We start from the raw sequence: 26,688 nt of genomic DNA, 5'->3' as shown, positions 1-26,688 counted from the left end.
TGATCTCCACAGTGTTCCCCATTGCGGCCTACCTTTCTTCCCCCAGTACACCCTAGCTTTCTCCTGCATTCCTGCCACCGTGCCTTCCCGGATCTCTGCAGGTGTCTCTGTGGCAGGAATGGAGGAGAAACCCTGGGCGTGCTGGGGGAGGGAAACTGCTGAGATTGGCGAAGGGACGGGAGGAGAACACACTGGGGAGGGAAACTACTGAGATCGGGGAAGGGACGGGAGGCAGGAATGGAGGAGAAAGCTTGGGAGCGCTGGAGAGAGAAACTGCGATCCCCCCCCCTTCGGCATTCCGTTTTGGGCCTGAAAAGCCTCCTGCACCAACCTGGAAGCCAAAACAGAGGCAGGGTGCATGCACGGGGAGTGCTCGCATTGCATTTGGGGGATTGGAGCGTGCACGGTGCATTCGCATCCATGCCCGCACACTTTGGGCACAGCACCAAAAAGGTTAACCATCATTGGTATAGCGTATCCTGCCTGAGCAGAGGGTTGGCCTAGAAGACCTCCAAGGTCCCTTCCAACTGTGTTACTCTGTTATGCAGGATGCATGCGTTGGAAGAAATGTCCTTCAGTGGTTTCAGTTCCAAGGGGGAGAAAGACACTGGAAACATGGAGGCTGCTTTAAAGACGGATGGTTTTAATGGCGGACAGGATGGTTTCAGGTCCTGGGGGGAAAAAGGGGGTCAGATGCCTTGAAGATCTTGAAGAAAAAAGATGCTGAGAGTGCCTGGGTTTTATGCCCTTTCTGGGCTTTTGAATTTGAGCTTGTATTCTGATTGGTTGTCAGACTCCCATGGGACCATGCAGGCCAGGGGTGGGTTCCTGCCAGTTCTAACCTCTTCTATAGAAGAGGTTCCACAAATCTACAATGCCGTTTTGAACCGGTTCCAGCTCCCTCCCCCGCCCGTCTGCACATCATCAAGATGAAGAGCGAGAGGAGGAATTCTCAGAGTTGAAGTCCACAAGTCTTAAAGCTGTCAAGTTTGAACACCCCTGGGGTTTTTTTTTCTAAAGGGTTAGGGGTGCAAGGGTCTTGTAACTTGACAGCTTTAAGACTTGCATGCTTCAAATGCCAGAGTTCCTGAGCCAACATTTTGGTTGCTAAGCAAGAGCGTTGTTAAGTGAGTTTCACCACATTTTACAAGTTGGCCACGCCACCCAGTCACATGCCTGGCAAGCCACTCCCACTCAGTCACATGGCTGGTAAGCCACTCCTACAAAGAAGGCCACATCTACAGAAGAGGTTCTAAAAAAAATTGAAACCCACCACTGATGCAGGGGCAACTCTGTAGGCCCGTGATGGCGAACCTATGGCACGTGTGCCACATGTGGCACGCGAGGCGCTGCCCTGTCAGCTGGCCAGCTCGCATGCGCGCACTGGCCACCTGAGTTCACTTTTTAAAAAACTATTTTTCGCCTTCCCCAGGCTCCAGAGGCTTTATAGGAGCCTGGGGAGGGCGAAAACAGCCGGCGGGCCTCTGGGGGGTCGGGGGAGGCTCTTTTCGCCCTCCCCAGGCTCCTATAAAGCCCCTGGAGCATGGGGAGGGCAAAAAAAAACATGTAAAAATGGGGGAGGTCGCGCGTTTTGTGCGCATGCGCACCAGGGGGGGTCGCATGTTGCATTATGGGTGCGGCACGCCCGCACTCGACCCCCCTGCGCTCCCCCCACTTGTGGCACGCCAGCCAAAAAAGGTTCGCCATCACTGTCTTTTGAGTCCCAAGCTTGGTTGAGCCTTGCTGGGTGATGTAATCTTCCCAGGTGCCCTGTGGTGAGTTTCTGTTGCCAGATGGGCCCTGTTATGTCCTGGAGGCCATGTCTTATGTGTTGCAGGTGAGCTGGCTCAGGCCTTAATGGCCCATTAACAAAGGCGGGAGTAGGGCTAAATTTCGGCCTCTCTTTTAGGGGAAACATTCTGCCCTTTTTAATATTTCCTACAATATTTCATTTTCCTAGGACAGGGGTGGGTGCTAATTTCCTACACATGTCAATCCGTGAAAGCCCAATAATTGAACACATTGTTTCTACTTAAACTTTAATACAGTACTTTAAAAAATGGAGAGAGGGGCAGAAGGTTGAGAAGTAAATTCATTCATCGTAAAATTTGGGGATATCCTCTCCTAAAACCACTTCTTCCTTGACGCCGTCTTTGGTGATGGTGACGAGGTAAATGATACCCCCACTGGAACCATCCCGGACCATCGCCAAGGCAATAGCTGGAGGAGGGAACAAAAGGGTTAAAATCAGCCAGGGGGCAGTTGATTGGACCGAAATAAAGAGATGAGTCAGAGCTACACCAATCACATCCAAGAGAAGGTAGCTTGGCTTTTCCCAGCACTGAATGTTTCCTAATCAGCTAAGTGTCCTCCCACCTCATGGTTTGACTTCACCTGAAAAACAAACCAATTCTTGTTCTTCTCAAAAGAGGACGCTGGAATCCTGCCACAATCTCAGTTCCTATCAGTTTCATTTCTCAGAAGGCTTTTAGGTCTTGCATAAGATCACGTGAAGTGTTAATACCACTTTATAATGCCTTGGTAAGGCCACACTTGGAATACTGCATTCAGTTTTGGTCACCACGATGTAAAAAAGATGTGGAGACTCTAGAAAGAGTGCAGAGAAGAGCAACAAAGAGGATTAGGGGACTGGAGACTAAAACATATGAAGAACAGTTGCAGGAACTGGGTATGTTTAGCTTAAGAGAAAGAAGGACTAGGGGAGACATGATAGCAGTGTTCCAATATCTCAGGGGTTGCCACAAAGAAGAGGGAGTCAAACTATTCTCCAAGGCACCTGAGGGTAGAACAAGAAGCAATGGGTGGAAACTAATCAAGGAGAGAAGCAACTTAGAACTGAGGAGAAATTTCCTGACAGTTAGAACAATTAATCAGTGGAACAGCTTGCCTCCAGAAGTTGTGAATGCCCCAACACTGGAAGTCTTTAAGAAGATGTTGGATAGCCATTTGTCTGAAATGGTATAGGGTTTCCTGCCTAGGCAGGGGGTTGGACTAGAAGACCTCCAAGGTTCCTTTCAACTCTGCTATTGTATTGTATTGTATTGTATTGTATTGTATTGTATTGTATTGTATTGTAAGGACAGGATGGAATGGAAGGGAAGGGAATAGAATAACAGAGTTGGAAGGGACCTTGGAGGTCTTCTAGTCCAACCCACTGCTTAGACAGGAAATCCTACACCTCTTCAGACAAATGGTTATCCAATCTTATCTTTAAAACTTCCAGTGTTGGAGCATTCACAACTTCTGGAGGCAAGCTGTTCCACTGATTAATTGTTCCAACTTGGCAGGAAATTTCTCCTTAGTTTTAGGTTGCTTCTCTCCTTGATTAGTTTCCACCCATTGCTTCCTGTTCTGCCCTCAGGTGCTTTGGAGAATAGTTTGACTCCCTCTTCTTTGTGGCAACCCCTGAGATATTAGAACACTGCTATCATGTCTCCCCTAGTCCTTCTTTCTATTAAACTAGACATACCCAGTTCCTGCAACCGTTCTTCATATGTTTTAGTCTCCAGTCCCCTAATCATCTTTGTTGCTCTTCTCTGCACTCTTTTCTAGAGTCTCCACACATTTTCTACATTGTGGTGATCAAAACTGAATGCCGTATTCCAAGTGTGGCCTTACCAAGGCATTAGAAGGCAGTATTAACACTTCACGTGATCTTGATTCTATCCTTCCGTTTTGCAGAGTTCTAGGTTGCCTTTCTCCTTGATTAGTTTCCATCCATTGCTTCTTATTTTGTCTTCAGGTGCTCTGGAGAATATGGACTCTCTCTTCTTTCTGGAAAACCATTAGATATTGGAACACTGCCTCTAGATTAGATTAGTTTCCTGCCTGAGCAGGGGGTTTGGCTAGAAGACCTCCAAGGTCCCTTCCAACTCTATTCTTTGTTATTCATAAAGGCCGCCTTAGAGCTCCTTGTGTCTTTCTGTCCTGTGAGGCTTCTTTGGATCCCGTCAGCCTGGTTGGACTGCTACAAAGATGTGCATGGATCCCGGACTGAATGTACTTGAACTCTTAAACATGGCTGGGACGTTTACTATTTGAAATGGTATAGGATTTCCTGCTTGAGCAAGGGGTTGGACTAGAAGATCTCGAAGTCCCTTCCAGCTCTATTCTAATTCCGAATTCTTCCTCCAAGTTTCTTCCACTGTGAGTGTGAAGGGGGGAGGGGGGACGACAGCAAAGGCCAAGTATTGGATTCACCCAGCCAATGATTGAAGAGAATGTCCTCGCATCATCTGTTGCCATGTAGTTTCAGTTACGGAGGTGGACGGCAAGCGGGGAATTTCCCTGCCAACTATGGAGGAGCTTAGAAGCGCCCCCTGGAGGTGGAGAGACGCAACAAGCGGCAGTAGCGAGAATTCGGCTTTTTCTAGGAAAGAAGACGGCCTCATGCAAGGGGGATGGACTGATGGCAATTGGGTGGGGGGCATCGTGGGAAGGGTTGAAGCATTAGGCTAGGGTCAGATTGTCTTGAACAAACAGTGTGGTTGATAAGAGTCGATAATGACTTGATGGAACACAATCAATTAGATTAACAGAGTTGGAAGGGACCTTGTAGGTCATCTAGTCATCATCTAGTCCAACCATACACCCAAGCAGGAGACCCTATACTATTTCTGACAGATGGCAGTCTAGTCTCTTCTTGAAAGCTTCCAGTGATGAAGCTCCAACGACCTCCGAAGGCAACATCTGTTCCATTGGTTGATCGTTCTCACTGTCAGAAAATGTCTCCTGATTTCCAGGTTTTTAGGCTCTCCTTGATCAGTTTCCATCCATTTTTCCTTGTTCTGGCCTTCAGGTTCTTTGGAAAATAGCTTGACCCCCTCCTCTCTGTGGCAACTCCTCAAATATTGGAAGGCTGCCATCATGTCGCTCCTGATCCTTCTCTTCCCTAGACTAGGCAGGCCCAGTTCCTTCATGTGCTCTTAGTCTCCGATCCCGTAATCATCCTGGTTGCTCTCCTCTGCACTCTTTCTAGAGTCCCAACATCTTTTTTTATAGTTTTGTCACCAAAGTGGAATCTCTCAATCAATCAGTGGGACAGCTGGCCTTCAGAAGTTGTGGGTGCTTCATCGCTGGAGGCTTTTAAGAAAAGACTGGGCAGTCACTTGTCTGAAAGGGTATAGGATCTCCTGCTTGAGCAGAGGGGCTGGACTAGAAGACCTCCAAGGTCCCTTCCAACTCTGTTTTACTCTGTTATTCTGTTCTACTACGCCCTTAACCGTGATACATGCTGCAGGTTGTGAGCAGTGTTGGGCCTGCTGTTGAAAAACGGATTCTGGCAGTTTCCTCTCATCCTCACCGACCAGGGGTGGGATTCAGCCGGTTCGAATGGTCCGGGTGAACTTAATATTAATTTTAATCTGGTTTGCCAAACCAGTAGTTGAGAGGACTGGCTGACCCTGCCCACCCCTCCCCTCCCTGGAGTCTCCACACGGCCCATTTGGGAGGGCAAAAAACAGGCCTACCCGAAGTACCAGAAGTCCAGAAACAGGCCCATTTCTGGTCTCCGGAGCCCAGGGGAGGTGCCATTTTCGCCCTCCTGGAGGCTCGAGAAAAGCCTCCAGACCCTGGGGAGCTCACTGGAAGTAATAGTACCAAGTAATAACAAACCAATGTACTAGTAAATGAAAGTTATGAGAATGGGGGATAGGGCCATTTCCTGCATAATGTAACTGTCAAAATTTGTACTTCATCCATTACCCTTTTCCTTGAATATTTTGTTTTAAAAACCAATAAAATTTTGTTTTTTTAAAAAAAGAAGAAGATGTTGGATAGCCATTTGTCTGAAACAGTATAGGGTTTCCTGCCTAGGCAGGGGGTTGGACTAGAAGATCTCCAAGGTCCCTTCCAACTCTGCTATTGTATTGTATTGTATTGTATTGTAAGGACAAGATGGAATGGAAGGGAAGGGAATAGAATAACAGAGTTGGAAGGGACCTTGGAGGTCTTCTAGTCCAACCCCCTGCTTAGACAGGAAACCCTACACCTCTTCAGACAAATGGTTGTCCAATCTCATCTTAAAACCTTCCAGTGTTGGAGCATTCACAACCTCTGGAGTTGTTCCACTGATTAATTGTTCTGACTTGTCAGGAAATTTCTCCTTAGTTTTAGGTTGCTTCTCTCCTTGATTAGTTTCCACCCATTGCTTCTTGTTCTACCCTCAGGTGCCTTGGAGAATAGTTTGACTCCCTCTTCTTTGTGGCAACCCCTGAGATATTGGAACAATGCTATCATGTCTCCCCTAGTCCTTCTTTCTCTTAAACTAAACATACCCAGTTCCTGCAACTGTTCTTCATATGTTTTAGTCTCCAGTCCCCTAATCATCTTTGTTGCTCTTCTCTGCACTCTTTTCTAGAGTCTCCACACATTTTCTACATTGTGGTGATCAAAACTGAATGCCGTATTCCAAGTGTGGCCTTACCAAGGCATTAGAAGGCAGTATTAACACTTCACGTGATCTTGATTCTATCCTTCCGTTTATGCAGAGTTCTAGGTTGCCTTTCTCCTTGATTAGTTTCCATCCATTGCTTCTTATTTTGTCTTCAGGTGCTCTGGAGAATACGGTCTCTCTCTTCTTTCTGGAAAACCATTCGATATTGGAACACTGTCTCCAGATTAGATTAGTTTCCTGCCCGAGCAGGGGGTTTGACTAGAAGACCTCCAAGATCCCTTCCAACTCTATTCTTTTGTTATTCATGAAGTCCACCTTAGAGCTCCTCGTGTCTTTCTGTCCTGTGAGGCTTCTTTGGATCCCGTCAGCCTGGTTGGACTGCTACAAAGATGTGCATGGATACCGGACTGAATGTACTTGAACTCTTAAACATGACTGGGACGTTTACTATTTGAAATGGTATAGGATTTCCTGCTTGAGCAGGGGGTTGGACTAGAAGATCTCGAAGTCCCTTCCAGCTCTATTCTAATTCTGAATTCTTCCTCCAAGTTTCTTCCACTGTGAGTGTGAAGGGGGGGCGGGGACGACAGCAAAGGCCAAGTATTGGATTCACCCAGCCAATGATTGAAGAGAATGTCCTCGCGTCATCTGTTGCCATGTAGTTTCAGTTACGGAGGTGGACGGCAAGCGGGGAATTTCCCTGCCAATTATGGAGGAGCTTAGTAGCGCCCCCTGGAGGTGGAGAGATGCAACAAGAGGCAGTAGTGGGAATTCGGCTTTTTCTAGGAAAGAAGACGGCCTCATGCAAGGGGGATGGACTGATGGAAATTGGGTGGGGGGCATCGTGGGAAGGGTTGAAGCATTAGGCTAGGGAGAGATTGTCTTGAACAAACTGTGTGGTTGATAAGAGTCGATAATGACTTGATGGAACACAATCAATTAGATTAACAGAGTTGGAAGCGACCTTGTAGGTCATCTAGTCATCATCTAGTCCAACCATATACCCAAGCAGGAGACCCTATACTATTTCTGACAGATGGCAGTCTAGTCTCTTCTTGAAAGCTTCCAGTGATGAAGCTCCAACGACTTCCGAAGGCAACATCTGTTCCATTGGTTGATCGTTCTCACTGTCAGAAAATGTCTCCTGATTTCCAGGTTTTTAGGCTCTCCTTGATCAGTTTCCATCCATTTTTCCTTGTTCTGGCCTTCAGGTTCTTTGGAAAATAGCTTGACCCCCTCCTCTCTGTGGCAACTCCTCAAATATTGGAAGGCTGCCATCATGTCGCTCCTGATCCTTCTCTTCCCTAGACTAGGCAGGCCCAGTTCCTTCATGTGCTCTTAGTCTCCGATCCCGTAATCATCCTGGTTGCTCTCCTCTGCACTCTTTCTAGAGTCCCAACATCTTTTTTTATAGTTTTGTCACCAAAGTGGAATCTCTCAATCAATCAGTGGGACAGCTGGCCTTCAGAAGTTGTGGGTGCTTCATCGCTGGAGGCTTTTAAGAAAAGACTGGGCAGTCACTTGTCTGAAAGGGTATAGGATCTCCTGCTTGAGCAGAGGGGCTGGACTAGAAGACCTCCAAGGTCCCTTCCAACTCTGTTTTACTCTGTTATTCTGTTCTACTACGCCCTTAACCGTGATACATGCTGCAGGTTGTGAGCAGTGTTGGGCCTGCTGTTGAAAAACGGATTCTGGCAGTTTCCTCTCATCCTCACCGACCAGGGGTGGGATTCAGCCGGTTCGAATGGTCCGGGTGAACCTAATATTAATTTTAATCTGGTTTGCCAAACCAGTAGTTGAGAGGACTGGCTGACCCTGCCCACCCCTCCCCTCCCTGGAGTCTCCACGCGGCCCATTTGGGAGGGCAAAAAACAGGCCTACCCGAAGTACCAGAAGTCCAGAAACAGGCCCATTTCTGGCCTCCGGAGCCCAGGGGAGGTGCCATTTTCGCCCTCCTGGAGGCTCGAGAAAAGCCTCCAGACCCTGGGGAGCTCACTGGAAGTAATAGTACCAAGTAATAACAAACCAATGTACTAGTAAATGAAAGTTATGAGAATGGGGGGGAGGGCCATTTCCTGCATAATGTAACTGTCAAAATTTGTACTTCATCCATTACCCTTTTCCTTGAATATTTTGTTTTAAAAACCAATAAAATTTTGTTTTTTTAAAAAAAGAAGATGTTGGATAGTCATTTGTCTGAAACAGTATAGGGTTTCCTGCCTAGGCAGGGGGTTGGACTAGAAGATCTCCAAGTTCCCTTCCAACTCTGCTATTGTATTGTATTGTATTGTATTGTAAGGACAAGATGGAATGGAAGGGAAGGGAATAGAATAACAGAGTTGGAAGGGACCTTGGAGGTCTTCTAGTCCAACCCCCTGCTTAGACAGGAAACCCTACACCTCTTCAGACAAATGGTTGTCCAATCTCATCTTAAAACCTTCCAGTGTTGGAGCATTCACAACCTCTGGAGTTGTTCCACTGATTAATTGTTCTGACTTGTCAGGAAATTTCTCCTTAGTTTTAGGTTGCTTCTCTCCTTGATTAGTTTCCACCCATTGCTTCTTGTCCTGCCCTCAGGTGCCTTGGAGAATAGTTTGACTCCCTCTTCTTTGTGGCAACCCCTGAGATATTGGAACAATGCTATCATGTCTCCCCTAGTCCTTCTTTCTCTTAAACTAAACATACCCAGTTCCTGCAACTGTTCTTCATATGTTTTAGTCTCCAGTCCCCTAATCATCTTTGTTGCTCTTCTCTGCACTCTTTTCTAGAGTCTCCACACATTTTCTACATTGTGGTGATCAAAACTGAATGCCGTATTCCAAGTGTGGCCTTACCAAGGCATTAGAAGGCAGTATTAACACTTCACGTGATCTTGATTCTATCCTTCCGTTTATGCAGAGTTCTAGGTTGCCTTTCTCCTTGATTAGTTTCCATCCATTGCTTCTTATTTTGTCTTCAGGTGCTCTGGAGAATACGGTCTCTCTCTTCTTTCTGGAAAACCATTCGATATTGGAACACTGTCTCCAGATTAGATTAGTTTCCTGCCCGAGCAGGGGGTTTGACTAGAAGACCTCCAAGATCCCTTCCAACTCTATTCTTTTGTTATTCATGAAGTCCACCTTAGAGCTCCTCATGTCTTTCTGTCCTGTGAGGCTTCTTTGGATCCCGTCAGCCTGGTTGGACTGCTACAAAGATGTGCATGGATCCCGGACTGAATGTACTTGAACTCTTAAACATGACTGGGACGTTTACTATTTGAAATGGTATAGGATTTCCTGCTTGAGCAGGGGGTTGGACTAGAAGATCTCGAAGTCCCTTCCAGCTCTATTCTAATTCTGAATTCTTCCTCCAAGTTTCTTCCACTGTGAGTGTGAAGGGGGGGCGGGGACGACAGCAAAGGCCAAGTATTGGATTCACCCAGCCAATGATTGAAGAGAATGTCCTCGCGTCATCTGTTGCCATGTAGTTTCAGTTACGGAGGTGGACAGCAAGCGGGGAATTTCCCTGCCAATTATGGAGGAGCTTAGTAGCGCCCCCTGGAGGTGGAGAGACGCAACAAGAGGCAGTAGTGGGAATTCGGCTTTTTCTAGGAAAGAAGACGGCCTCATGCAAGGGGGATGGACTGATGGAAATTGGGTGGGGGGCATCGTGGGAAGGGTTGAAGCATTAGGCTAGGGAGAGATTGTCTTGAACAAACTGTGTGGTTGATAAGAGTCGATAATGACTTGATGGAACACAATCAATCAGATTAACAGAGTTGGAAGGGACCTTGTAGGTCATCTAGTCATCATCTAGTCCAACCATACATCCAACCAGGAGACCCTAAACTATTTCTGACAGATGGCAGTCCAGTCTCTTCTTGAAAGCTTCCAGTGATGAAGCTCCAACGACTTCCGAAGGCAACATCTGTTCCATTGGTTGATCGTTCTCACTGTCAGAAAATGTCTCCTGATTTCCAGGTTTTTAGGCTCTCCTTGATCAGTTTCCATCCATTTTTCCTTGTTCTGGCCTTCAGGTGCTTTGGAAAATAGCTTGACCCCCTCCTCTCTGTGGCAACTCCTCAAATATTGGAAGGCTGCCGTCATGTCTCCCCTGGTCTTTCTCTTCACTAGATTAGGCAGGCCCAGTTCCTTCATGTGCTCTTAGTCTCCGATCCCGTAATCATCATGGCTGCTCTCCTCTGCACTCTTTCTAGAGTCCCAACATTTTTTTTATAGTTTTGTCGCCAAAGTGGAATCTCTCAATCAATCAGTGGGACAGCTTTGCCTTCAGAAGTTGTGGGTGCTTCATTACTGGAGGCTTTTAAGAAAAGACTGGGCAGTCACTTGTCTGAAAGGGTATAGGATCTCCTGCTTGAGCAGAGGGGCTGGACTAGAAGACCTCCAAGGTCCCTTCCAACTCTGTTTTACTCTGTTATTCTGTTCTACTACGCCCTTAACCGTGATACATGCTGCAGGTTGTGAGCAGTGTTGGGCCTGCTGTTGAAAATGGATTCTGGCAGTTTCCTCTCACCCTCACCAACCAGGGGTGGGATTCAGCCGGTTCGAATAACCCGGGCGAACCGAATATTAATTTTAATCTGGTTTGCCAAACTGGTAGTTGAGAGGACTGGCTGACCCTGCCCACCCCTCCCCTCCCTGGAGTCTCCACACGGCCCGTTTGCGAGGGCGAAAAACAGGCCTACCCAAAGTACCAGAAGTCCAGAAACAGGCCCATTTCCGGCCTCCGGAGCCCAGGGGAGGTGCCATTTTCGCCCTCCTGTAGGCTCGAGAAAAGCCTCCAGACCCTGGGGAGCTCACTGGAAGTCTGGAAACGGGTCCGTTTTCAGCCTCCGGAGCCTGGGTGAGGCCATTTTCGCACTCTCAGAGGCTCGAGAAAAGCCTCTGGAGCCTGGGAAGGGCGAAGACACGCCCCCTGCCATGGTGCAGGAAGCTGGCTAGGCCACGCCCCCCATGGCCACGCCCACTCAACAACCAGGCAGAGAACTGGTGGCTAACATTTTTCAATCCCACTCCTGTCACCGATCCAGAATGGAAACCAGCCGCACTGATACCGTTTTTGGTGAACTGACGACATTCCTCTCGATTCATCCCGGGTTTGTAGGCAGAATCCACATAGCCGTAAATGAAGGTGCTTCCTGACCCTCCAATGGAAACGGGCTGCCGGTTTAACATTCCTCCCAACGTACTGTAGACCTGTCAGAACGGAAGGAGGGGATGAATCCTGCTTCGTGGCGCAAAGTCAGCACATCCAGCTTTTGTGGTGGTTAGAATACTTTCCCCCTGCGCTTTATTACTTTGGAGGGAAAGGACGGGACTTTCCTTACTACGAAGCTGGATAAAACTTCCTGGTCAGCAGGAACAACATGAATGAAATATATCAGGGGTGTCAAACTCGAGGCCTGCGGGGCTGCCCTGGAAACAGGGAAGGAGCAGCCCACAGAGCCTCTGCCAGCAAAAACGGGGCCTCTGTCTTTGAGGGCAAGAGGGCTAGCAAAACAAACTAAAAACAAGACAGAGGGAGATAGACGTTTCCCCTTTTGCATTTGAGCCTCCAAGAAAGAAACAGGAAAGCAGAAGGGGAAAGAGGAAGGGCAAAGAAAAAGAAGGAAAAATGGGAAGAGAGCAAGGAAGGAAAAAGAAGGAAAAAAGAGGGGAAGGAAGGAGAAGGAAGAGGGAAGAAAGGAAGGAGATTATAATGAGAGGGAGGGAGGGTCTGAGGGAAGGAAACAATGACAAACCACTTCTGAAAAATCTTGCCAAGAAAACTGCAGGGACTTGCCCAGGCAGCCTCCAAGAAATGGACATGACTGAACAGCAGAAGAAAGAAAAAAACTTTAGCTAAATGGGCTTGTGTGTGAGAAGTAACTAGAGGTCTTAATAGATTATCAGTTGGGCCTGATTTAGCTATACTTTGTGTGATAGAACACTGCATCCTGTTTTGATCACTATATTATAAAAAAAGATGTAGAGACTCTGGAAAAAAGTGCATAAAATCGCAGCAAAGATTATTAGGGGACTGGAGGCTAAAACATACAAAGAATGGTTGCAGGAATTGGGTAGGTCTAGTCTAGTGAAATGAAGGATGAGTAGTGATATGATAGCCATGTTTCACATTTGAGAGGCTGCCATAAAGAAGAAGGGGTCAACTTATTTTCCAAAGCACCAGAAGGCGGGACCAGAAACATCAGATGGAAACCGATCAAGGGGAGACGCAACCTGGAATGAAGGAGAAGCTTCCTAACAGTGAGGACAATTAACCAATAGAACAGCTTGCCTTCAGAAGTCATGGATGCTCCAATCACTGGAGCATTTTAACAAGAGACTAGATAATTATTTGTCTGCAATGGTATAAGGCCGTGATGGAGAAGCTATGGCATGCATGCCACAGGTGGCACACAGAGCCATTTGTTAGGGCGCATGAGGCATTGCCCTGTCAGTTCCAGCGTGCATATGCGGACTGGCCAGCTGACTTAGGCCTTCAGCCTCCAGAGGGCGAAAAACAACCCAACGCGCAAACCAGACGTTCGGGAACAGACTTCGGGTTTGCAAGTTGGGCCGTTTTTCTCCCTCCGGAGGCTTCAGGGAAGCCTCCTGAAGCCTCCGGAGGGCCTCCCAGTAGGGTGGGGGAGGCCATTTTCACCCTCCCCAGACTCCTAGAAAACGTGTGGAGCCCGGGGAGGGTAAAAAACGGGTCCAGCATGCGCTGAAAGTGGGGGGAGGGCGCGCACATAGAATTATGGGTGTGGGCACACCCACGCATGACCCCCCTGTGCTCCCCCCGCTTTTGGCACACGATGGGAAAAAGGTTGGCCATCACTGCTGTTAGGGATGTAACCCTAGGCTTGGATTGGCAATGTATATATGCTATGATTACTGTTACTTTAAATGTTAGAGAGATGTAATTGGATTGTTACCTCAAGCAGCTATAAGAGGGAGCCAGAACGGCTGTTAGCTCTCTGTTTTGTTAGAAGCTGGTTGGTGTATACTGAGGTATTGTGGTTTGCTACTGTTTAGCTATACTTTGTGTGTTAGACTGACTATTTGATAACTGAATTACTGAACCGTGTATGACCTGGACTGTTAACCGGACTCTGAATACCTCTATATTTCTACATAGTAAACTACTATATTTTTATACTATTCAGTGTCTCTGTATGCTGGTTTGTGCGTGTTATTCCACATCACTCTCATTACGCTTCTCTGCATGCTCGCTCTTCTAACGGGGAGCTTAATTACTTAACAACTGCTATAGAGACTCCTGCTTGGGCAGGGGGTTGGACTAGAAGACCTCCAAGGTCTCTTCCAGCTGTATTCTGATTGATCTATAGTTCCCCTCTGAGCAGCCCCTTTTCTGAAGTTCCCCGGTAGACCTACCTGCCCGCCATTCTGGGGGTCCCATCCAGCTACCAGCAGGTGGGCCGAGAGCTCCGGGTGTTTGAAGTTGAGGGCTTTCACCAATGTGGCTGCGGCCAGGACCCGTGGGGACTTCTCTATCTCCAGGCTGTGGGGAGAAGGGAAGTGGCTGAGCATACTCAGTTGTGCCTCAGTTTCTCTCTCTCTGTTTGCAGTTTGGGAGGGCAGGTCCAAAGTGGATCTCCTGAAGACCTTGAGCCTCACCGGTCACTTGTGTGAAAGCTGCAACTCCGGTTTCTGGGACATTTTATCAAGGGATTCTCAGGAGTCATTTTCACAACGCTTTTAACCTGGTTGTTGCGTTAATCCATTTTCTGAGCTTTTTCCTATACCAACAAAGCGGCTGGATTTGCATCCCATGCTAAGCCCCTACCAAGTAACCCAGATTCAAAATAATTACAGGTAGTCCTCGACTTACGACCACAATTGAGCCCAACATTTATGTTGCTAAGTGAGAAGTTTGTTAAGTGAGTTTCCCCCCATTTTACAACTTTTCTCACCACATTGGTTAAGTGAATCACTGCAGATGTTAAGCTAGTGACACAGTTGTGAAGTGAATCTGGCTTCCCCATCGACTCGGCTTGTTGGAAGTCTCCCAAAGGGAATTGCATGACCCCGGGACACTGCAACTGTCATAAATACGAACCAGTTATCGAGCATTCGAATGCAAATCACGTGACCATGGGGATGCGGCAACGGTCATAAGTGTGAAAAACGTCCCCGGGTCACTTTTTTTCAGTGCCGTTGTAACTCTGAATTGTCACTAAGCGAACTGTTGTAGGTTGAGGACTTTCCATTTATTTCCTGACCATTCGAAGTGAGGTCCCGCTATGGATAGGGCAAATGAGGCTGAGAGTTCATGAGGATTATTAAACACTTTTTGTTTTTTTTAAGATCTTCTGGATTAGTAAAAATAAATGGAAAGTGTGAGAGATGGATTTTAACTGTGTTTAAGAAGTTTAAGAAACCATAGCGAGGAAGGGCAAGGAAAGAGTGGACGAGAAGGCTTAGGTTCTCTGTTTTCCCCATCTGTAAAGTGGGTGTAATCACCACTGTCTACTGTGATACGATCTCATAGACGACCCTCACTCTATCAAGGACCTAGGAGTACTTATCTCAAACAATCTAAGCCTCAGCGCTCACTGTAACACAGGCATGTCCAAAGTGCGGCCCGGGGGCCAAATGTGGCCCTTTTTCAAATTTCAAGCGGCCCGCAGCCTCTTCTCCCCACTGGAGTTATTTGTTTAGTCTTTCACAAAATACTGTATTTTTCGAAGTATAAAGATGCATCTTTTTCCCCTCAAAAAAGAGGCTAAAAATCTGGGTGCATCTTATACACTGAATACAGCATTTTTTGCCTCCCAAAACTCTGCCCCCTTCACCAAAATGGCTGTGCATAGCCTTTAGGAGGTTTTCAGAGTGCTCCTGGGGGCTGTGGAGGGCATAAATGAGCAAAAAACGGGCCATTGTTTGCTCAACTTTGCCCCCCCCCCAGCCCCCAGGAGCACTCTAGAAGCCTCTTAAAGGCTATTCATGCCCTTTAAAAAATAGGCCCATTTTCGTGAGAGAGTGCAAAAACTTTTTTTTTAATTTGCCTCTTCAAAATCTTGGTGCGTCTTATACTCCGAAAAATACGGTAGTTAATTCACATTTAATGTTAAGGGTTCAAAGAATGTCAGGCTGAATGATCGGCCCCACACATTTTCACCTCACCAAATCTGGCCCTCCTCACAAAAAGTTTGGACACCCCTGCTGTAACAGCATTGCCAAAAAGGCATTAAGAGTTGTTAACCTTATTTTGCGAAGCTTCTTCTCCGGTAACATTGTACTGCAAACTAGGGCATACAAAACCTTTGCCAGACCAATCCTCGAATACAGCTCATCTGCCTGGAATCCATCCTGTATATCGGACATTAATACAATCCAGCGAGTCCAGAGGTATTTCACGAGAAGAGTCCTCCACTCCTCTGCTCACAACAGAATCCCTTATGCCACCAGGCTCAAAATTTTTGGCTTGGACAACCTGGAACTACGCCGCCTACGCTCTGGCCTAAGCGTAGCGCACAAAGTTGTCTGCTACAACATCCTACCTGTCAATGACTACTTCAGCTTCAACCATAATAATACACAGGCAAACAATAGATACAAACTCAAGGTAAACCGCTCCAAACTTAATTGTTGACTTCAGCAAGAGTGGTCAATACCTGGAATGCTCTACCTGACTCTGTTGTTACATCCTCTAACCCCCCATAATTTTAACCTTAAACTGTCTACTGTGGACCTCACCCCATTCCTAAGAGGTCCATAAAGGGAGCTTGCCATAAGCATTCCAGTGTGCCTACTGTTCCAATTTATTTGTACCCATTTCCTGTGTTCATGTCCATGTTTATACTTAGGCCTGTTATCTCGTACAGGTTTGACAAACTAAATAAATAAAAATAAATCAGATGGAGCAAGTCTGTTTATGCTTCCCTCTATGAAAGCAAAATGATTGGCACCTTTCAGTCTGTAATTGTTCTCCCACTCACTTGGAGGAAAAAAAATCCCCCTGAACTCCGGAGCGCATAGCACTGCCTTGCAAATGTCAATCGGAAAACAAGTAAGCAGAGTTTAGAAAGGAAAGGAACGGCAGGCAACACTCAAGGTAGTAACAGGGTTCCTGGCTTCGGATGTCGGTACTTTCCAACTCCTCGCTGCAGGGAGTGCTTGATCCCTGACTGGAGCCAATGAGATCTGCTCTTTGGCAGCTGCCTTTTCTGGGAAATCAAGTGATAACAAAGAAGCACCATTTTTATAATGGCCACCAGGGGGCGATGCTGCATCGGTAGAAAAAATTCCCACCGAGGACAGGGTTGAGCTGGAAGATTTGATTCTCCCAGAGACACCAATGAATGAATGAATGAATGGGTTTAACCATAAGGGGATTGCTTCAGTCACTTTTTTTCCTTCTTTAAAGGGGAAGGAAAGAAGGATTTATTGTTCCCAGAGGCCCAGGGGAAAAAAACATTTAAAATGGACACCTAACATCACAAACGTCATCAAAAAAAAGCACAACAAAGAATGTTCTTCCTGCTCCAACTCAGAAAGCTCAAACTGCCCAAGGAGCTGCTGATTCTGTTCTGCAGAGGAATTATTATTGAGTCTGTCATCTGCACCTCTATAACTGTCTACTTTGGCTGTGCAATCAGACAAGACAGACGCAGACTTCGAGGGATAATTAGAACTTCAGAAAAAAATAACTGCAACCAGCTTGCCTTCCATTGAGGACCTGTATCTCAATACAATACAATACAATAGTAGAGTTGGAAGGGACCTTGGAGGTCTTCTAGTCCAACCCCCTGCCTAGGCAGGAAACCCTATACCATTCCAGACAAATGGCTCTCCAACATCTTCTTAAAGACTTCCAGTGTTGGGGCATTCACAACTCCTGGAGGCAACTTCTGTTCCACTGATTAATTGTTCTAACTGTCAGGAAATTTCTCCTCGGTTCTAAGTTGCTTCCCTCCTTGATTAGTTTCCACCCATTGCTTCTTGTTCTACCCTCAGGTGCCTTGGAGAATAGTTTGACTCCCTCTTCTTTGTGGCAACCCCTGAGATATTGGAACAATGCTATCATGTCTCCCCTAGTCCTTCTTTCTCTTAAGCTAAACATATCCAGTTCCTGTAACCGTTCTTCCTATGTTTTAGCCTCTTCTCTGCACTCTTTCTAGAGTCTCCACACCTTTTCTACATCGTGGTGACCAGAACTGAACGCAGTATTCCAAGTGCGGCCTTACAAAGACCTTATAAAGTGGTATAAACACTTCAGGTGATCTTGATTCTATCCCTCTGTTGATGCAGCCTAGAACTGTGTTGGCTTTTTTGGCAGCTGCTGCACACGGCTGGCTCCTATTTAGATTGACTCTCGCCCGAGTCAAAAAGAGGGCTGTGCAAATATCTACAGACCCCTCACATCCCGGACATAAACTATTTCAACTTCTTCCCTCAAGATGATGCGATAGGGCAGGGGTGTCAAACTGGATTTCTTCCAGGGTTGGATCACCATTGTAGTTCTTCACGGGCCAGTGGGTGGGGTGGGAGGGAGCGGGAGGGCGGGAAGACATGATGGGATGCCTCCAATAGCACTTTATTGGCTAAAACGGGGCATGGTGGGGCACGCCCCGTGCCTCGTTTTCGCCCTCCATGGCCTCCTGCAGCACCCTGCCAACCGAAGACGGGCCTCCCGAGGCCCCTGCGCAGCCTGTTTTAAGTCAGCGAAGTGCTGCTGGAGGCCATGGAGGCCGAAAATGGGTTGCGTGTTGGCCTGTTTTCAGACCGTTTTTGGTGGCAGAGGCACCGCGAGCTGGTCGTTTGATATTCCCAGGCTGGCCCCGAAGCTGGATTTAAGGCCTTGAGTTTGACACCCCTGTTATCGGGCATTCCCAAAACAACTAGACACAAGGACATTTTTCCCCCTCTATGCCATTGCTCTGTTAAACAACTAATTCCCACAACACTGTCAAACTACCTAATAGGGCTGCCTTGCTATTATCCTTCTCATCTTTCCTATTACCTATTTCCTTATCATGGCTGTGTTGCTTGTATCTTATGATTTATATTGAGTGTTTTAATTAGGCTCCTAGTATGATTTGTGTTGATTCCTTATTTAGTATCCTATGACTATCACTGAGTGTTGTATCTTAGGATTTATGATGATTGTATCTTATGATTATCGTCATGATTTAACACTTGTTGCTTGTGTGTACCCTGAGAGCTTCTGCACCGGAGACAAATTCCTTGTGTGTGTCCAATCAAGATTGGCCAATAAAGAATTCTAATTCTAATTCTAGTTCTAATCATTCTAAATATTCTAATTCTAAATTTCTAAATTCTTCTCAGAAACGAGACTCGGCTTTTGACAGAAGATGAGCAGAGAGACTGCTTTGTTTTTACACCAAAATCTCACAAAGTTTAGGGGTGAAAATATTGTTGTCTCTTGTGATTTGGAGCATTTTAAAATGTAACACACACACACACACCAAAAGCTATTTGCTTCAGGGTAGAATAGGAGTCTCTGAAGAGACATAAAACTCCCAAAGATCCCCCTGAAAAAAAAAAGGAGACTTTTGTGTCCACAGAAAAAGCAGGACTGAGAGGCACAGAGAAGGAGCCAAAAAAGTCAAATACCACCCTGTGATCAAAATCCTGCTCTGTTTTATGTACATCGGGAAGTTCAAAGCTTTAATGACAGGTTTCGGGCCACCATCTTGACTTTTTTGACCCCATCCCTACAGGCCTCACCTCATGAAGATGAGGAACGTATCATCCGGTGACTGCCTTGGTGGCTAATTTCCACTCTTCCCTTCTCTCTCCTGTTCATCCCTGATCACCACTGATCAGGAGTGACTCAAGCCTACTCTATCTAGGTCCCACTTTGTGCTCTGCTGATCTCTCTTCCTTCTCCTCAGATCTGCAACTCTGCCACTTGGTGCCCCTTGGGTGTGCTTTCCTTTCCAGGACCAGAAGACGGGCAGAGATGGAGACCACTCTCGGGTTGGGCTTCCGTGGAAGGGGAGGACCCTGGTGGGCTCCTGTGTGAGTAGCTCCTTAGACTTCCTCACCTGTGGAGCTCCAGCTGGTAATTGATCAGGTCAACCATGGCCTGAGCATCAGCCGCGGAGCCGGAGAGGGCGCAGTAAATCCGGTCATGCAGGGGCTCCAGCTTGTTGAAGAAGCAGTTGACCACCGACTGCCTGGAAAGAGGAAGGCAAGACGTTGAAAGCAATCAGAATAGAATTAGAATCTAGTAGAATGGAATAGAATTAAGAATAGAATAAAACAGAATAGAAAAGAATAGATATAGAATATGGAATAGAATAAAGAAGAGAATATAGAATAGAATAAAGAAGAGAATAGAATATAGAATAGCATATAATAGACACAAGGAATTTGTCTCCAGTGCAAAAATTGTAGTGTACATACAAGCAATAAATGATAAATCATGATCATAATCATCAAAGTACATTCATCATAAATCATAAAAAAAAACACTTAGTGATAATCTTGGAGGAGTGCTGAGAAAGAAAGAAAGGAAGGAAGGAAGGAAGGAAGGAGGGAGGGAGAAAGGAGAGGGAGGAAGGACCACAAACCCGGCACTAGATGCAGCTTCAGAAGATACCTTGAAGAAGCACAGTAATCCAGGGCTGGAAGGGCCCTGGAGGTCATCTAGTCCAACCCCCTGCTCCAGCAGGACGTTGTAAAGTGAGTTTCTGTCTTTTGACCCCAGTCACATGACTACATAGCCACGTCCACCCAGTCACATGACCTCCCTACCAAGCCACGCCCACAGAACAGGTAGGAAAAAGATAACACATATTCCTTCAGCCTTTACCCTGCAGAAACCCGGGAGTCAGAGCCCAGGACGACCCCGCCATCAAACTCCACGGCCATGATGGTGGTCTGTAGAGAAGAAGAGGAAAAAGCAGTATTTGTAGAGCAGAGGAGAAATAACAGCACTACTGCTACTGTGAACTCCGTGTGGTGTCCGGGAGGGCAGCCGACCAGCAAATGCCCAGCTCCATCCAGTCGCCCCGACTCTAACCCGAATTAGGGGATTACAGCGTCGTAAAAGAAACTTTAGTTTAATCAATCGAAAACCCCATTGAAAGATCTGCGGGGCTGCAGTGGGTTCTGTGTAGTTGCCAGCTGCCTGAAAACAAAACCAAGCTAAAATCTTGGCAAGGAATCTCAGCATTTTGGCAAAACTGCTTCTCCTGCCTTTCTATCCAATCGGATCTGTTAGAATAACAGAGTTGGAAGGGACCATAGAGGTCTTCTAGTCCAACCCCCTGCCTAGGCAGGAAACCCTATACTGTTTCAGACAGATGGTCATCCAACATCTTAAAAACTTCCAGTGTTTCACAACTTCAGGAGCCAAGTTGTTTTTAATTAATTGTTAATTGATTAACAATTGATTAATTGTTCTAACTGTCAGGACATTTCTCCTTAGTTTTAAATTGCTTCTCTCCTTGTTTAGTTTCCACCCATTGCTTCTTGTCCTGCCCTCAGATGCTTTGGAGAATAGCTTGACTCCTGCTTTTTCATGACAACCCCTGAGATATTGGAACATTTCTACTGGATCATATCACCCCTAGTCCTTCTTTTCATCAAACTAGATTCTAAAATATCCAATTCCAGCAACCGTTCTTATCTGTTTTAGTCTCCAGTCCCCTAATCATCTTTGTTGCTCTTCTCTGCACTCTTTCTAGAGTCTCCACATCTTTTTTTACATTGTGGGGACCAAAACTGAATGCAGTATTCCAAGTGTGGCCTTACCAAGGCATTATAAAGTGGTATTAACACTTCACGTGATCTTGATTCTATCCCTCTGTTTCCACCCATTGCTTCTTGTTGTACGCTCAGGTGGAGAATAGTTTGACTCCCTCTTCTTTGTAGCAATCCCTGAGATATTGGAACACTGCTATCATGTCTCCCCTAGTCCTTCTTTCTCTTAAGCTAGACATACCTAGTTCCTGCAACCCTTCTTCATATGTTTTAGTCTCCAGTCCCCTAATCATCTTTGTTGCTCTTCTCTGCACTCTTTCTAGAGTCTCCACATCTCTTCTACATCGTGGTGATCAAAACTGAATGCCGTATTCCAAGTGTGGCCTTACCAAGGCATTATAAAGTGGTATTAACACTTCTCGTGATCTTGAGTCTATCCCTCTGTTTATGCAGCCTAGGACTGTGTTGGCTTTTCTGGCAGCTGCAAAATGCCAAGCATGGAACATGACTCCTTCTGCAGCAGGGGAATTTGAGCTGGCAGGGAGCCCTGAGTCCCTTCAACATGCCAAGGCTGGTCTGCAGCATAGCAAAAGCCTCTCCAGGCTGGTTGTGGCTTTACACGGAGTTTTACAGTGTGCATAGAAGGACGCGCCTTCCCCATCCCAGGCGGGTGGAAGGTTCAAAGATCAGCTGTATCAGTGACTTTGTAGCTAGATAAGAGAACACCTGCTTCCTTACAGCCAACATATCCACCCACTGAACCGGTTTGCAGAGAAAAACCAAGCAGTACAGACAGTCCTTGGCTTATGACCGCAACGGAGGCCAAAATTTCTGCCGCTAAGCGAGACAGCGGGTTGAGATTTCTTCCCCCCCTTTTTTTAACGACCTTTCTTGCCAGAGTTGTTCAGGGTGTCAGGGCAGTTGTGAAGTTTTCGACGCGGGTTTTTAAGTGAATCCAGCTGCCTCTTCGACTTTGATCAGAAAAAAAGTGAGCCCATGACCCCAGGATATTGCAACCGCCATAAATAGGAGCCGGGTGCCAAGCGCCTGCATTTTGATCGTGCGACCGTGGGGAGTGCTGCAACGGCCATGTGGAAAACGGTCATAAGTCACTTTTTTAGGCGCCGTTGTAATTTCAAACGGTCACTAAACAAACGATTGTTAAGTAAAGGGCAACCTGTACTTACCAGGCAGCTTAGGATAAGCATGGCAGACCGTTTGAGTGACAGGAGAATTACTGTATTTTTTGGAGTATAAGACGCAAGTTCCCCCCCCCCTCCAAAAAAAGAGCATGGACATGTTGGTGCATCTTATACACTGAATACAGCAGGGGTGTCCAAACTTGAGAACTTTAAGACTTGTGGACTTCAACTCCCAGAATTCCCCAGCCAGCATGGCTGGCTGGGGAATTCTGGGAGTTGAAGTCCACAAGTCTTAAAGTTCCCAAGTTTGGACACCCCTGGAATACAGCTATTTTTGGCCTCCCGAAGCCCCGCCCACTCATCCCATTTTTGCAAAAAACGAGCAGTTTTTTGCAAAAATGGAGGCTTTTTTTACCTTCCCTCAGCCCCCAGCAGCACTCTGCCGGCTTCAGCAGAGCTGGGGGAAAGAAAAATGGGGGACTTCGTGCCTTGCCCCTGCCCTGCTGAAGCCCCCAGAGCGCTGCTGGGGGCTGAGGGAAGGAGAACACTTGTTTTTTCTTACTTACCTCTTCGGAATCTTGCTGCGTCTTATACACTGGTGGGTCTTATAGTCCGAAAAATACGGTACTTCCATTTCTTGTTGGTCCTTCCTCCCCTCTCCCACTATCTCCCCTGCTCTATTTCCCAGGCTTTTGCGGAAGGAAAAATCCCAAACAGAGGTTCATGCTGAGCCAGAAGCAGGAGAGGGCCCCCCCAAAGGAATTTGGAAATGGGGGTGGGTGTCTTAGATCCACTGTATTCGAAGCTGCAGCTTCCCCACCTATCAATCAATCAATCAGAATAGAGCTGGAAGTGGATGGGATCTTGGGGGTTTTCTAGTCCAACCCCCCTGCTCACACAGGGGATACCAGGGGCATCAAACTCAAGGCCCACAGACTGGATCCTGCAAGCGGGGTGCTTAGATCTGGCCTGCGGGGCCATCCCTGACACAGCGATGAACCGTCCCACGGTGACTCTGCCAGCAAAAACGGAGCTCCCAGAGGAGTGCAGGAGGACGTGGTGGCCGAAAACAGGGCCCAGGGGGCTGCATCCCTCCTCCCGAGCTCCCATTTCCGCTGACAGAGGGCTGCAAGAGGCTGTCACGGACCACAAAGTACCACAGGAGCCCATTTTTTTCTGGCAGAGCCCTCGGGCCACCACAGCTTGTGTGATGTTGAGCTGGCCGTGCCCCCCTGGCCATGCCCACACAGGTCAAACCGAACCCTGATGTGGCCCTCAATGAAACCAAGTTTGATACCCCTGCCCTCCACCATTTCTGACAAGTGACTATCCAGTCCAGAGGTGGAATTCAGCAGGTTCTGGAGAACCGGTAGCGGAAATTTTGAGTAGTTCGGAGAACCGGTAAATACCACCTCTGGCTGGCCTCGCCCCCATCTATTCTCTGCCTCCCGAGTCCCAGCTGATTGGGAGGAAATAGGGATTTTGCAGCATCCTTCCCTTGCCACACCCACCAAGCCACACCCACAAAACCAGTAGTGAAAATGTTTGAATCCCCACCACTGGTCCAGTCTCTTCTTAAAAACCTCCAGTGATGAAGCACCCACAATGTCTGACAGTAAGCTTCTTATGGGGATCCCACATGGAAACAAATTATTCACACAAAATCATGCCCACACGCCCAGAAGTATCCCTCCCAGCAAGGATATCAATATTGGGAGCCTGCTCACTATCCAGAGGATCTCATCCAAATTTCAATGCAGGTACTCCTCGACTTACGACCACCATCCAGCCCCAAAATTTCTGCTGCCAAGCAAAAACATTTGTTAAGCTCCCTTTTGCGACCTTCCTTGTCGGCGTTGTGAAGTGACTCGCTGCGGCCGTTAAATCAGTCACACGGTTGTTAAGTGAATCCGGCTTCCCCGTCGACTTTGCTCGTCAGATGGTCGCAAAAGGGAATTGTGTGGCCTCCGGGAGGCTGCAACCGACTCAAAGACGAGTCAGTTGCCCGGCATCTGAATTTTGATCACGTGATCGAGGATACGACCATGGTCATTAAGTGTGAAAACTGCTCATTAGTCACTTTTATCAGCACTGTTGTAATTTTGGACAGTCACTAAACGAAAGGTTGTAAGTCGAGGACTATCTGTATTGTCTTATTTGCATAATTGACAGTTACACACTTAAAGCACTCAAATGTGTTCAGATACGATGTTTCTCAATTTGTGTATTTCTCCTGGAGGGGCAGATTCAGTTCCGCCCAGGGGGTGCTAGGTGTAACTGGATGGACATCTTAAGTAAGGGAGATGGGCTCCTTTACTCCAGATGTGGGCTGCCCATCTCCCAGCCTCAGTTTCCCCTTGATAAGTCAGCAAATGGAGTCTCCTGCTGACTTCCCAGACACGCCAGTTCTCTTTGGGGGAGCAAATGAATGAAACTCCCCCCCCTTTTTTTCCAATAGTCTAGCCGGGAGGATTTCCTGGTGGTCTCCCATCCCCACTTAGCTTTAATACAATACAATAGTAGAGTTGGAAGGGACCTTGGAGGTCTTCTAGTCCAGCCCCCTGCCTAGGCAGGAAACCCTATACCGTTCCAGACAAATGGCTATCCAACATCTTCTTAAAGACTTCCAGTGTTGGGGCATTCACAACTTCTGAAGGCAAGCTGTTCCACTGATTAATTGTTCTAACTGTCAGGAAGTTTCTCCTCAGTTCTAAGTTGCTTCTCTCCTTGATTAGTTTCCACCCATTGCTTCTTGTTCTGTCCTCAGGTGCCTTGGAGAATAGCTTGACTCCGTCTTCTTTGTGGCAACCCCTGAGATATTGGAACACTGCTATCATGTCTCCCCTAGTCCTTCTTTCTCTTAAACTAAACATACCCAGTTCCTGCAACCGTTCTTCATATGTTTTAGTCTCCAGACCCCTAATCATCTTTGTTGCTCTTCTCTGCACTCTCTCCAGAGTCTCCACATCTTTTCTACATCATAGCGACCAGAACTGAATGCCGTATTCCAAGTGTGGCCTTACCAAGGCATTATAAAGTGGTATTAACACTTCACGTGATCTTGATTCTATTCCTCTGTTGATGCAGCCTAGAACTGTGTTGGCTTTTTTGGCAGCTGCTGCACACGGCTGGCTCATATTTAAATGGTTGTCCACTAGGACTCCCAGATCCCTTTCACAGTTACTACTGTTGAGCAAGGTACCACCTATACTGTACCTGTGCATTTCGTTTTTGTTGCCTAAATGTAGATACCTTACTCTTTTCACCATTGAATTGCATTTTATTAGATAGTGCCCAATTTCTTAAGATGCCCACAGAGATGTTGCTGTAAGAACTGTACAAAAATGGGAGTAAGTCAATTGTCTTTTTGAGGGCAAATGAATGAAACTCCCCCCCCCCAATGCCTCAGTCTAGCCCGAGGATCTCCTGGTGGTCTCCCCATCCAGCTTAGCTTTTTAAAAGATGCCCACCAAGGTTTTGCTGTAACAATTGCACAAAAGTGTGTGTAAGTTCTCTTTTTGAGGGCAAATGAATGAAACTTCCTCCCCCTCCCCAATGCCTCAGTCTAGCCTGGGGATTTCCAGGTGGTCTCCCATCCCCACTTAGCTTTTTTAAAGATGCCCACCGAGGTTTTGCTGTAACAATTGCACAAAAGTGGGTGTACGTTAGTTCTCTTTTGGGGGACAAATGAATGAAACTCGTCGGGTTTTTTTCCAATGCCTCAGTCTAGCCCGAGTATCTCCTGGTGGTCTCCCATCCCCGCTTAGCTTTTCTTAAGATGCCCACCGATGTGTTGCTGTACCAATTGCACCAAAAATAGGCGTAAGTGTGACCGGTGGGCCATCGAGGTTCGCTTCCCGGCTGGATTCCGCCTTGCAAGTAGAAACATAGCGCTTCCACTCTTCTTGAATTCAAACGTCTCCACTTCCGCGTTTGGCGAGAGAAGCCCCTTCCTCTCCCACGCCCCACCCTCCCTTCTCCTCTGCTCGCGTGGCAAAGTTTGGGCGTGGGGGGGGAGGTGTCCCTTGATCTGCACCCCCCCGTCCCTTTCAGAGCCACTCACCCCGGTGCTGATCTTCGTTACCCCGCGATGGTCCATAGCGGCTCCTTCCCACGAAGCGCTTTCGCGGAAATCTCGGAGTCGAGATCGAAAGTGATAGCAAGAGATTCCCCGCGCGCAGCGCCTCCCGCGGAAACCAGGGGGCGCCCCGAGCTGTCAATCAGCCCCGGGGCTCAGGGCCACTATTCTTTCCCCAGCCTGTTTAGCCACCAAGGAAGTGGGTGGAGGGAAAGGGGGCTCGGCGTCGCTTCCCCACGCGGCTTCCCCACGCGCGGAAATCCGCTTCTGGGGCGGGGAGGAGAGGGGGGGGGTTAGAATTTGACCTGGGGATCGGGGCTGATACCCTGCCAAGACATCCTTTAGAAAGAAGCAGAGTTGATAATTAAAAATTAG

At 47.2% G+C, this 26,688-nt stretch overlaps 1 protein-coding gene across 2 annotated transcripts; it reads right to left on the bottom strand.

The window, feature by feature from the left end:
* Positions 1-1,715: 1,715 nt before the first annotated feature.
* PSMB9 (proteasome 20S subunit beta 9) lies at positions 1,716-26,459 on the bottom strand. 2 transcript variants are annotated; one of them, XM_081936752.1, is made up of 6 exons: positions 26,299-26,459; positions 20,201-20,268; positions 19,431-19,562; positions 13,792-13,918; positions 11,469-11,610; positions 1,716-2,220 (listed from the first exon to the last, which is right to left on the bottom strand). In XM_081936752.1, exons 1-6 carry the CDS (start codon positions 26,332-26,334, stop codon positions 2,093-2,095), a joined length of 633 nt encoding a protein of 210 aa, XP_081792878.1. In that variant the 5' UTR covers positions 26,335-26,459; the 3' UTR covers positions 1,716-2,092. The 2 variants fall into 2 exon arrangements, with proteins under 2 accessions (XP_081792878.1, XP_081792879.1); XM_081936753.1 differs by lacking the exon at positions 1,716-2,220 and adding an exon at positions 2,228-2,607.
* Positions 26,460-26,688: the final 229 nt, after the last annotated feature.

This window comes from Natrix helvetica (genome assembly GCF_964273705.1).
Source record: "Natrix helvetica genome assembly, chromosome: 1".
Classification (NCBI taxonomy): Eukaryota; Metazoa; Chordata; class Lepidosauria; order Squamata; family Natricidae; genus Natrix; species Natrix helvetica.
This window is presented reverse-complemented; position numbering and strand designations above follow the sequence as displayed.

Bases quoted from the DNA above. Each gene is read 5' to 3' on its own strand.
- PSMB9 (XM_081936752.1), bottom strand. From the start codon at position 26,334: ATGGACCATCGCGGGGTAACGAAGATCAGCACCGGG. The intron at 20,269-26,298 runs GTGAGTGGCTCT...TCTTCTCTACAG, and splicing joins TAACGAAGATCAGCACCGGG to ACCACCATCATGGCCGTGGA. The intron at 11,611-13,791 runs GTAGGTCTACCG...CCGTTCTGACAG, and splicing joins ACCCCCAGAATGGCGGGCAG to GTCTACAGTACGTTGGGAGG.